Here is a 12,205-nt window from a genome sequence, read left to right on the forward strand (position 1 = left end):
CACAGAAGCCGAGGAGAGCTGGTGGCCCGCAGGGCCCTCCCGTGCCGGCCACGGCGTCTCACCGCGTGCAGGCTCAGCTCGTGGCCCGCAGGGCCCTCCCGTGCTGGCCAGAAGTGCATGCAGGCTCACGGGGAATTCCCCGCCGGGCTCCTCAGTCCCGTCCCAGGCAGGACTACATCTGTGTCTCAGGTGGGAGCCCGCCCTGGGGCCCTGTGAGCTGAGCCGCCCGTGCCCAGCATGCCTCTGCCTGGCCTGCTCTTGTTCCGACACCTGGCTTTTACTGTGTGTCTTATCCGGGTGGCGTGGGCGAGGGTCAGTTCCCACGTCCCAGCCCTCACCCTGTGACCTCTGAGCATCAGAGCCAGTGCTCAGAGGAGGTACGTCAGCAAAGACATGGCCCGGATCGCTTCTGTGGACGTCCACCCACTCGCTTCGACGGGACGCTGTGTCCAGCCCCACGTGGACAGGATGGCCCTGGTGTGCGTGTGTGGGGCGGCCAGCGGCGTCCTCTTGCTTTGTGGCCTTGTGATGAGTCAGTGCCCTCTCCAGAAATAGCTCTCCGTGGGGAGGTGTCATCTTTATCAGGGAGCTCTGGGCAGCATGCCGCACGAGGCTCGCGCTGACCGCGCGTCCGGCTGGACTGAAGGCACAGTGCCCTGGAAGCTGGGTGCCCGGGCGTCGGCGGCTTGTTCTCACTTTTCCGGAGCCCTGAGGCCTGCTGTGGAATTCTTGTGTGCACACACATGCCTTTCTGCTTTCGTTTTGTCACGGATGTCCGGCTTAAGGTGCTGGAGGTCAGGGAACGGCCCTCGCGTCTCCTGCAGAATCTGCTGAGACCTCCTCTGCAGACCAGGAGGTGGCCAGCTCCCAAAGGCGGCCTGTGTGCCGGACAAGAATGTGTGTCCTGCAGCTGTGCTGGGGCCGAGGGCTATTTATGTCCAGGAGATTAAACTTGTAAATCTTCTGTGTCCGCACCAGGTTGTTTTGCTTCTCATTGTCCGGTACACGTGTCATCAGCGCCAGGGGAGATGGAATGCAGCCTCCCTCCTTGCTGGACGTCCGTCTGTCCCCAGCATTTCTGTCCTGGGTGCTAAGACTCCGTGCGCAGCCCAGCCCGGGTCCTGGGTGCCGAGGCTCTGTGCGCAGCCCAGCCTGGGTCGTGGGTGCCGAGGCTCCATGCGCAGCCCAGCCCGGTGTCCTGGGTGCCGAGGCTCCGTGCGCAGCCCAGCCCGGGTCTGGGTGCCGAGGCTCCGTGCGCAGCCCAGCCTGGGTCCTGGGTGCCGAGACTCCGTGTCCCGGGTGCCGAGGCTCCGTGCACAGCCCAGCCCAGCCCGGGTCTGGGTGCCGAGGCTCCGCAACCTAGGTCATGGGGGCTTCTGTGTCGTGCCCACAGTGCGGTGTACTAACCCTCTCGCAGAGGTGCAGGCTGTCGCTGGGTGGTGTGGCCTGTCCTGCAGCCACACACGAGCTTTCTGAGGGCCACAGAAGCTGGACCGTATTTCCAGGATTTAAAAACTTTTCAGTTTGTGCTCTTACGTGTTACACGTGTGTCTTATAAATGAATACTGTTTTCTTTGTTCTGTAACTGCAGCATTTAAGCCACGTACGCCTTAGGAACATTTGTCCGTTCACTGACTTAGGTTGCGTGTCTTTCTCTCCTCGCCCTTTGCGTTTTGCTCTCGTACCCCTTCAGCACTTACGCCGGATCTGCCACCTGCTCAGCTTTTCTAGACTCACGGTCAATCACAGTCTTTACTTTCAGATTCCCTGAAATGCTGCAGGTCACCCCCCCTCTTGGTGCTGTGCCGTGGACACGGCTTTTGAAAAGGAGTCAAGTCACATTCTCGTTACTGGTTGATGTGGTTGTCGATTGATTTACGCCCGCCACACACCCCTTCCCTCGCTGCACCTTCGCCCTTGCTACTCAGAACTTGCATGTGGCCGTGCTTTTCTCAGTGCCCTCTCTGTGTCTCCACGAACCCGTGTTTGCAGACAGAGACTCTGTGTCTCCTCGGACCCATGTCTGGGGACAGAGACTCCACGTGTCCGGGTCGGACACAGAGACTCTACGTCTCTCCACGTGCCTGTGTGCGCAGAGACTCCACGTCCCTGCGAACCCATGTGTGTGGACAGACGTCGCGTGTGTGGACGGGAACTCCGCCTCCCCATGAGCCCGTGTCTGGGGACAGAGACTCCACGTGTCCTCGAGCCCATGTCTGTGGACAGGGCTCCGTGTGTCTGCGAACCCGTGTCTGCGGACAGCTCAGTTTTGTGTTTTGTGTTTTGTTTTGGTCTAAACATATTCGCGTGCACGTCTCAGGGACAGCCTCACGGCGGGTGGCCTCACAAAGGGCAGAGCTGCGGGATGGCGCCGCCCTCCCCCGGGGGCTGCTCAGGGTGGTGTGGGGTGGTGTGGGGTGGTGGTGTGTGTCCACAATGTGCCGGCCGTGTGGTTCCGTGCTCCAGTGAAGATGGCCCTGTTGTGTTGTGTTGTGTTTCATCCTGACTGTTTCGGAAGATGTGCTGGCCGTGTCTGGTGTCCCGTGGTTCCATTCTCCTGTGTCTGCACTTGGGTTTCCTTTATGGGGGCCGTGTGGGGAGCACTGGGAGCCCAGGACTCTGGGTGCACCCCCCCTTCTGGGCGGCCATCTGAACGCTGGCTTCTGTCCGTCCCACTTACCCACATCTGTCCTCGGCTGTGGTCTGTCCGCCCTGCCGTCCATCCACTTGTGTTGTCTGTGAATCTGCTTGTGACATCTAGACGTGTTGTTTGGGTCTGTGTTCAGTCGACTTGGACTTTCAGGCATCTCGTTTTTGTTTTCTGAACCATGTGAGAAATATTGGTCCTGCATCCGATCCTGCAGGTATCTGAAGTCTCGGCGGGTTCAGTCCTGCTGTCTCATTGCTGCTCTCCGTCCTGGCGCCTTGTTTGCATGTGCACTTGTGAGTTTGGACCAGGAGTTGCCCCTTTTCCTTGGGACTTTGAGGGAGTTTTATGGGTCTTGAGATAATGATGGGTGTGCCGGGGACAGATCTTGCTGCTTCCAGGCAGGGCGAGTCTGGCGTGACCGTACGGTATTGAATAGAGGGGTTTGGGGTTATCCAGACTGATGCAGGCAGGCTGAGTGCAAGAACCCAGGGGAGGGTCCCACAGGACCAGCCAGGAGGGACCTCAGCTTCTCACAGCGTAGAAATCAACTGCGAGCCACAGAAAGTAATAGCAGAGTTTAGTAAATAGCCCAAGTGTCAGATGGAGAAGAGCAGACAGGGTGTCTGGAAGGCTCGGAAGGGAGAAAACAATGAGTGTCGTCCTTGCTCGGGGTTGGGGCTTCTTTTGGACAAGGGTGTAGGGTCTCTGCTCCAACAGTAATGCAGGGTAGCGTCCGATCAAAGTGAGTGTCCGGTGAATGACAGCTGTTAGTCTGTGAATTAAAGGGGACGGGGAGTGGGCACGGATGTCAGCCTCAGCCGAGGTTTGTTCCAGCTAGCGATGCAACATGGTTGGGATCTGGCTCTTCCGTGGTGTGGAGCCCAGGACAGAACTCAGAGAATGACCTACTGTCTCCCTCCCCCCTCGAACAGGGAACAGAGCTGCTGTGCTTATTCAGGCAAAACACGGGATGTGAGTAAATCGGGCCTGGCAGAAAACTGGCAGACCCAGAGCCGGATGGAGACCCTTGGCTTCCCTGCTCCAGGATTCTGTGAATGTGGTGTGCAGAGCCGAGTGAGCGTCGGCCGTGGCCCGGAGTTCTCAGGGGAGGGTGGCCCCCGTGGCTCCCCGCTCCTTGATGCAGCAGCATGTGTGAGGCCCACCGTTTTCATTCCGTGGCATCAGGCGTCGGTGGGGATTGGTTTCTGGCTAATTCTTCCCACGGGGCTGCAGCTCTCGGGGACCCACACTCGGTGCCGCCCCGTTTCAGGACGCTGGACGGTGTCTCCTGACCCCTGAGCTCGTCGGCAAGACTGTAAAGAGACGGTCATTTCAGCCACGCAGACGACACTGGCCTCACTGGGTTCCCCTTCCAGGTGTTTGTGGCCTGAGGAGGCCTTCCTCTCCTGCCAGGACATGGATGCCCTCGGCAGTATTTGTCAGGTATTCTGTGGAGCGTTTTCAGGGACTCTGAGCGGAAGCGTAGGTCTGGGCTCCTGGGATCTTACCCCGCACGAAGAGAGAGCTCACCTGGAATTTCCACTGCTGGGCTAGACTCCGTGAGGTTCCTACAGAACGGTGTCGTCTGGCCTCAGACGTTGGCAAGGGCAGATGCGTGCTTGGTGAGCGGCTGGCTGTCGGGTCCCCACCTGCACCGGAGACGGGCAGGTTCCGGGCTTGGAAGCACGCAGGGGGACACAGCCAAATGTCGCGTCATGTGGCCAGCACGCTCGGGGGTAGCAGCTTCCTGAAACAAAGGGAAAGGCGTGCTCCCTGTAGGAAACGTGCACCCCGGCAGCCTGTACCGCTGGGGGCCTGCTCTGTGCCGACCGGGGGGGGGGGGGCGGGGGGCGGGGGGGGGGCCGGCCTCGCTCCCTCTAGTGGGGAGCGCTGACACACCTTCTGAGCCTGGTGAGCCGTGGCGAGGCCGGTGAAGGGGCAGCAGGTGGGATGCGGGGAAGGGCAGGGGCGGGGTTCTGCGGGGAGTGCTGACCTTGTGACCTGGGTGATGGGGCCTCCGAGGAGCGAGGAGCAGCGGCAGGGCGGGGGAGGAGTGTTCTCTGTTCAGGGTGACCTCGTGAGCTCCCACGACCCGCCCAAGAAGGAGCAGCAGGGTGGCGGTGGGTGGACTTTGTGGCCGGCAGGGTCTGAGTGTGGTCTGGGATGAAGTGAGGGAGGGGCTGTGGGGGTGTCAGGGCACAGTGGGTGCAAAGGCCCTGAGGCAGGCAGTGACAGGTATGTGCCAGAGCCCCCGCACACCCGCCCCTCCCCAGGTGCTGTGGTTCTCAAACCCTCTGAGCAGGGACCCTCCTCCCACACCACCCCCAGTCGTGGGGGAAGGGGAGTGTGGCTCCCGTGGACGAGAGGCTTCTTGCTGGTGGGGAGACTGGTGCACCGAGGGGCGTGTTTGCCGAGCAGAGACAGAAACCTGTGGCCCCCAGGCTCCCGGGTCCGTCCGGCCTCAGTTCCTAGCCCCTTCCCACCCCTGCCCCTCCCTCGTCCCCCTCCCCTTCCCGTGTCTCCCAGGCTCCAGCCTGCTCCTTCCCTCCCCTCCCTCTGTCCCTAACCCCCCTCCCCTCCCCTCCCCCACCACACCAGACTCCCCTGGTCTGCATCTCTCCATGCACTGCTGTGTGCCCTTGCTCTCTGTACGAGGGTTGAAGGCCCCGGGAGCCGGACGCTGTTATGTCTGATTACGCCGGCCCCCACGGTGGCTGAACAGAGAACACGTCTCATGAAAACGTGCCTAAGTCTTGGAAGGGGAGGCCTCTGAGCACCGAGGAGTAGGGGACGGGTCCGTCCCTGACCTGTGACTCAGGGGACACAGGGCCGTCCCTGACGTGTGACCCCAGACTCTGGGGACTGTCCTGACGTGCAACTGAGGTTGACGGAAGACGGTCTCTGAACTGTGACCGGGGAGCACCGGGACTGTGTGCTGAGCCGTGACCTGGGGGCGTGGGAACCGCATTGGACTGTGACTGTGGAGCATGGGGACTGTCTCTGTGGCTGTCACGGAGCTGGGGCAAGGTCCCGCACGGCAGGGTGAAGGATCCCGCGGGGACGGGGTCCCGCATGGCAGGGTGAAGGATCCCGCGGGGAGGCGGTATCAGACGCGCGCAGGACCAGGCTTGCTGACAGTGTGCCGTGGCAGACTGTGTGGTCTGTGCCCCTGCACCTGTGGGCACGGCCGGTGGGCATGTGCGCTGTGCTCTGAGCGCCCCTGGGCACGACGGGAGGACCACCTTCTCCTTGCTGGGATGGGGTTGCTGTGCGGGTCCCCCCCCTCAGCTGTGGTCACAGCAGGGCTTGGGCGCTCTGCGCTCCCGTCAGCCTCCCTGCGGGTTAGCCCCCGCCTCTGGTGCCCGCGGGTGTGCGGCTGTGTCCTCCACCGGCCCGGGGCTCACGGTTTGTGGCAGGCCCGGCCGTGCTGCCGGGTACATGGAGCTCAGCAGGCGTGAGCCTGCGTGCCCCTCCCCATCCCCCTCTTCTGCATGTTTTGTAGCCTTCGTCCTCCCCGTGTGGACTCCCGCACTTACCTCTGCCCTCACTCCCGCACTTCCTGCTAGGATGCTGGGCTGCCTCTGCCACGTCTGGTCGTGGCCTCACGTCCCAACCGTACAGAACTCGGGGTGTGGATGGGAGATGCATCTGTGGGCTAGACTGGGCTCCCGTATCACTTCCAGCCGGGGTGGCCGGATGTGCGGTTCTCAGCCATCCACATCCGCGGCTTAGGGCGGCTGTGTGTGGTGGCAGGAAAGTTGCTCCGTCCTGGCTCAGCATGGGACATGCCGCCGAGCGCCGCTGGGGGACCGTGGCCTGCAGAGACAGGGCAGCCGGGTTCACTGAGCGCACCCAGCAGGGCATCCCAGCCTCGGTGCCCCCACACCTGGCCCGGCACCCAGCTCCAGGCCGACTTGGCATGGATGTTTCCTCTGTGGTTGACCTGAGCAGTCATCTCTACGTAGGAGACTTCTGTGCCGCAACCCTGCTTTGTGTGCAGAGCAGTCGGCCAAGCAGCATGCCAGCACACGGCGGCCGCTGGGGATGTGCCGACGCCACGGTGGTGAGAAGGTGCTTCGGACATCCGGCCACGCTGCCAAGGGTGGCGGCTCGGGCTGTGGGATGGCTTGTGGGTGCCTCGCAGAGAGAACCTCAGGCCACGGACGGCCCTGTTCTCAGCAGAGAGACACCCACAGGTTGGGGCGGTGGGTGCGTCCCGCTCCAGGACGGGTACTGTGGGAGCAGGTGACTCCCTGTGTACACTGTCCCTGCGGGTTCACCCGTTCCTGCATGCGATCGCCTGCCCGTTAGTGGCCGCCTGGCTGGTCCTGACCCCCAGGAGGACTCAGGGCAGGTTCTCTGCAGGCACCCACGTCGGCTTCTCAGTCAGCCTGGGCATCCCCGGTTCCCATCCGGAGGGGTCCTGGCCGAGGCAGGACTGCGGGAGGCTTGGCAGTGAGGGCCCGCGGTGGAGTGTGGTGCTCACTGGCGGGTCGTGTGTCCTCCCGCAGGGACTGTGTGGAGTCGTGTGTCCACATTTGGGTCAGAGGTGGTGCTTGGTGCATTTACCTTTCGACTGGCTCACCCCTGCTAATTACACGTGAGCGTGAAGACACGGGACGCTTACAGGTTCTCACACGGGTGCCATCTGTTTTGTCTTAGGTTCAGACGAAGAAGGAGGAGCCCCTGCCGCCCGCCACCAGCCAAAGCATTCCAACCTTCTACTTCCCTAGAGGCTGTCCAAAGGACACGGTGAACATAGACGCTGTCATCACCAAGATCGAGCAGACTTTCACACAGTTCCCGCACGAGAGAGCCAGGATGGAGGACATGGGCCGAGTGGCCAAGGTGGGCGCCCACGAGTCTGCGGACGTTAGCTGCTCTGATTCCATTCCGAAGCACAAATAGGGATCTTGTGTGAATGTTCGTCCTCCATCCTGAAGGACGCACGTCATGGGTCGCTGTCCCAGGTTCAGCAAGCGTTAATCTTCTAGGGCCCGTCCCCAGAGCCTGATCGCAGGCCTTCCTGTACACCGATGCGGCCCCGTGTGCCTCTCCCCGTGTGACCCTGTGCCTCTCCCTGTGTGGTCCGTGCCTCTCCCCGTGTGGGGCCCGTGCCTCTCCCGTGGGGCCCGTGCCTCTCCCGTGTGGGGTGCTGTTCTTCTGGAGCGGGTGAACACGCACCCATAGTCCTGTGTGCAGGACGCAGTGTGTGACTGTCAGCTCAGCTCCCATGCAGTGTGTGCATCGTACCGCGGTCTCGTTTGTCCCAGACAGTGTGTTCCTAGACTGTCCGTGTTCACACGTGAAGACCTGACATCGCCCGTTCAGTTTCCACGTGCCGTCCTTCTGGGGGGCGTCCCCCACAGTTACACGTCCCCCGTGGACGCTGTGTTCTAGGCCCACATCTCAGTGTGCACCGCTGCAGTGGGCTTGCACAGAGGACACCTCAGCCTCCCCCGGTCACATAGCCCGACGTGGGCACAGTGGGAACACAGCGGCCCGAGCCCATGGCAGCACGCAAGGGTTCCTGCTGGCCCAGCCCGTCCCCCTCTCCAAGGGGCCAGCAGCTACACGTGGGTGCCTCCTGGGTTGGGAGCTTGCTTGTCCGCGGGGCCTGTGGCGGTCGACCGCGCTGTAGAAAGTGGTTCTGAGTTCAGCATGCAGTGTTCACCAGTGGATTGTGTGTGTCCCTTGTTCGTGTCCTCTGCGGCCAGTGTGCCCCCTGCTTTCCCTTTCCCTGTCCCTCTCCGACACTCTTCTTCACTGGAGCTCCTCTCCGTGCTCTGGAAGCCCGTGCTCTGTGCCTTGTGCCGTGCGAAAACATTCTCCTCTCTGGATGCTAAATAACTTCGTGCGTGTGCGGCGCGAGAACATCCTCCTCTCCGGCTGCTCGATGACTTTGTGCGTCACGGGTGCCTTTTGCTTTCCGTGTTTGGGGCTTGCCTTTCCGTCTGTCTCTCACCCTCGCAGAGTTCCCGTGCCACCCAAGCCAGCCACTTAAAGCACACAGCTCAGCGGTGTTTGCGTCCTCACCATGCTCCGTTTTAGGACACAGTCTCCCCTCTGAGAACAAACCCTGTGCCCATTAACAGTCGTCTCCCTCCCTCCCTGCTCCGTAGGAAGCCACTCCTCTGCTTCCCGTCTCTGCATACCTGTCCGTTTTGGACATTTCGTACACGTATGGTTTCTTACACGTGGCTCCTTGCATGCAGCGTCTTTTCAAGGTTCGCTCGCATGGTAGCACGCATCTCCGCTCCCTTCTTTACTCTTAGGTCCCATATTTTCCCATTCATCCACGCCTGCGTGTTTGTGTTGTTCCGGCTGCCGTGAACGTGCACGCGTAGGTGTCGTGTGCACACGTAACCTTTCTCTTGGGTCTGCACAGCCGGGAGTGGTCATGCAGGGTCACGTGGGACTACTGTGCAACTGCTTGTGGGACCCCGAGCGCTTTTCCGAAACACCTGCGCCATTTCCTGGGGTCGCGCTGTGTCCACGTCTCTGATGAGAGACACTGACCCTGGTCTGTGTGCACTGCTATCTCATTATGGGATTGATTTGCAGTTTCCCTGCTGACGATCGTGCTCATCTCTTCACGTGCTTGTTGGCCGTTTGTACGTCTCTGGACAAGCGTCTGTTCGCATTCTTTGCCCATTTCTCAAATGGTTGTCATTTCATTGGTGTTTTTTGGTTTTTTTTATTATTTTTTTAAATCTTTATATTTTTATTGTTATGTTAATCACCATACATTACATCATTAGTTTTTGATGTAGTGTTCCATGATTCATTGTTTGTGCATAACACCCAGTGCCCCACGCAGAACGTGCCCTCCTTAATACCCATCACCAGGCTAACCCATCCCCCCACCTCCCTCCGCTCTAGAACCCTCAGTTTGTTTTTCAGAGTCCATCGTCTCTCATGGTTCGTCTCCCCCTCCGATTTACTCCCCTTCATTCTTCCCCTCCTGCTATCTTCTTCTTCTTTTTTTTTCCTTAACATATATTGCATTATTTGTTTCAGAAGTACAGATCCGTGATTCAACAGTCTTGCACAATTCACAGTGCTCACCATAGCATATACCCTCCCCAATGTCTATCACCCGGCCACCCCATCCCTCCCACCCCCCACCACTCCAGCAACCCTGTTTGTCTCCTGAGATTAAGAATTCCTCATATCAGTGAGGTCATACGATACATGTCTTTCTCTGATTGACTTATTTCACTCAGCATAACACCCTCCAGTTCCATCCACGTTGTTGCAAATGGCAAGATCTCCTTCCTTTTGATGGCTGCATAATATTCCAGTGTGTGTGTGTGTGTGTGTGTGTGTGTGTGTGTGTGTGTGTGTGTGTGTATACATACATATATATATATATATATATATATATACACCACCTCTTCTTTATTCATTCATCTGTCGAGGGACATCTTGGGTCTTTCCACAGTTTGGCTATTGTGGACATTGCTGCTATAAACATTGCGGTGCACGTACCCCTTCGGATCCCTACATTTGTATCTTTGGGGTAAATACCCAGTAGTGTAATTGCTGGGTCGTATGGTAGCTCTACTTTCAACTGTTTGAGGAACCTCCATACTGTTTTCCAGAGTGGCTGCCCCAGCTTGCATTCCCCCCAACAGTGTAGGAGGGTTCCCCTTTCTCCGCATCCCCGCCAACATCTATCGTTTCCTGACTGGTTAATTTTAGCCATTCTGACGGGTGTGAGGTGGTATCTCATTGAGGTTTTGATTTGGATGTCCCTGATGCCGAGCGATATTGAGCACTTTTTCATGTGTCTGTTGGCCATTTGGATGTCTTCTTTGGAAAAATGTCTGTCCATGTCTTCTGCCCATTTCTTGATTGGATTATTTGTTCTTTGGGTGTTGAGTTTGATAAGTTCTTTATAGATTTTGGATACTAGCCCTTTATCTGATATGTCATTTGCAAATATCTTCTCCCATTCTGTCAGTTGTCTTTTGGTTTTGTGGACTGTTTCTTTTGCTGTGCCAAAGCTTTTTATCTTGATGAAATCCCAATAGTTCATTTTTGCCCTGGCTTCCCTTGCCTTTGGCGATGTTTCTAGGAAGAAGTTGCTGCGGCTGAGGTCGAAGAGGTTGCTGCCTGTGTTCTCCTTTAGGATTTTGATGGACTCCTGTCTCACGTTTACGTTTTTCAACCATTTGGAGTCTATTTTTGTGTGTGGTTTAAGGAAATGGTCCAGTTTCATTCTTCTGCATGGGGCTGTCCAATTTTCCCAACACCATTTGTTGAAGAGACCGGCTTTTTTCCGTTGGACATTCTTTCCTGCTTTGTCGAAGATAAGTTGACCATAGAGTTGAGGGTCCATTTCTGGGCTCTCTCTTCTGTTCCATTGATCTATGTGTCTGTTTTTGTGCCAGTACCATACTGTCTCGATGATGACAGCTTTGTAATAGAGCTGGAAGTTTGGAATTGTGATGCCGCCAGCTTTGTTTTTCTTTTTCAACATTCCTCTGGCTATTCGGGGTCTCTTCTGGTTCCATACAAATTTTAGGATTATTTGTTCCATTTCTTTGAAAAAAGTGGCTGGTATTTTGATGGGGATTGCATTGAATGTGTAGATTGCTCTAGGTAGCACTGACATCTTCACAATGTTGGTTCTCCCAATCCATGAGCATGGAACATTTTTCCATTTCTTTGTGTCTTCCTCAATTTCTTTCATGAGTATTTTATAGTTTTCTGAGCACAGATCCTTTGCTTCTTTGGTTAGATTTATTCCTAGGTATCTTATGGTTTTGGGTGCAGTTGTAAATGGGATCGACTTCTTAATTTGTCTCTCTTCTGTCTTGTTGTTGGTGTATAGGAATGCCACTGATTTCTGTGCATTGATTTTATATCCTACCACTTTACTGAATTCCTGTATGAGTTCTAGCAGTTTTCAGGTGGAGTCTTTTGGGTTTTCCACATACAGTATCATATCATCTGCAAAGAGTGAGAGTTTGACTTCCTCTTTTCCGATTTGGATGCCTTTGATTTCTTTTTGTTGTCTGATTGCTGTGGCTAGGACTTCTAATACTATGTTGAATAGCAGTGGTGAGAGTGGACATCCCTGCCGCGTTCCTGACCTTAGGGGGAAAGCTCTCAGCTTTTCCCCACTGAGAATGATATTCGCTGTAGGTTTTTCATAGATGGCTTTTATGATATTGAGGTATGTACCCTCCATCCCTATACTCTGAAGAGTTTTGATCAAGAAAGGTTGCTGTACTTTGTCAAATGCTTTTTCTGCATTTGTTGAGAGGATCATATGATTCTTCTTCTTTCTTTTGTTAATATATTGTATCCCGTTGATTGATTTGTGGATGTTGAACCAACCTTGCAGCCCAGGGATAAATCCCACTTGGTCATGGTGAATAATCCTTTTAATGTACTGTTGGATCCTATTGGCTAGTATTTTGGTGAGAATTTTTGCATCCATGTTCATCAAGGATATTGGTCTGTAATTCTCCTTTTTGTTGGGGTCTTTGTCTGGTTTTGGGATCAAGGTAATGCTGGCCTCATAAAATGAATTCGGAAGTTTTC

General features: G+C 56.7%; 1 protein-coding gene across 3 annotated transcripts in view; it reads left to right on the top strand.

Annotated features, from left to right (window-relative positions):
* The window catches only part of PPP2R3B (protein phosphatase 2 regulatory subunit B''beta), a 56,450-nt gene that overhangs the window by 17,064 nt on the left and 27,181 nt on the right, over positions 1 to 12,205 (top strand). For all 3 annotated transcript variants that reach the window (XM_028114982.2, XM_028114983.2, XM_088028895.1), the window contains exon 2: positions 7,313 to 7,498. In XM_028114982.2, coding sequence (XP_027970783.1) covers positions 7,313 to 7,498 — 186 coding nt within the window. The remainder of the gene's footprint in view (positions 1 to 7,312; positions 7,499 to 12,205) is intronic.

Source organism: Eumetopias jubatus, unplaced genomic scaffold (genome assembly GCF_037043125.1).
Source record: "Eumetopias jubatus isolate StellerSeaLion01/CBP00866 unplaced genomic scaffold, mEumJub1_p1.0 scaffold_11, whole genome shotgun sequence".
Taxonomy (NCBI): Eukaryota; Metazoa; Chordata; class Mammalia; order Carnivora; family Otariidae; genus Eumetopias; species Eumetopias jubatus.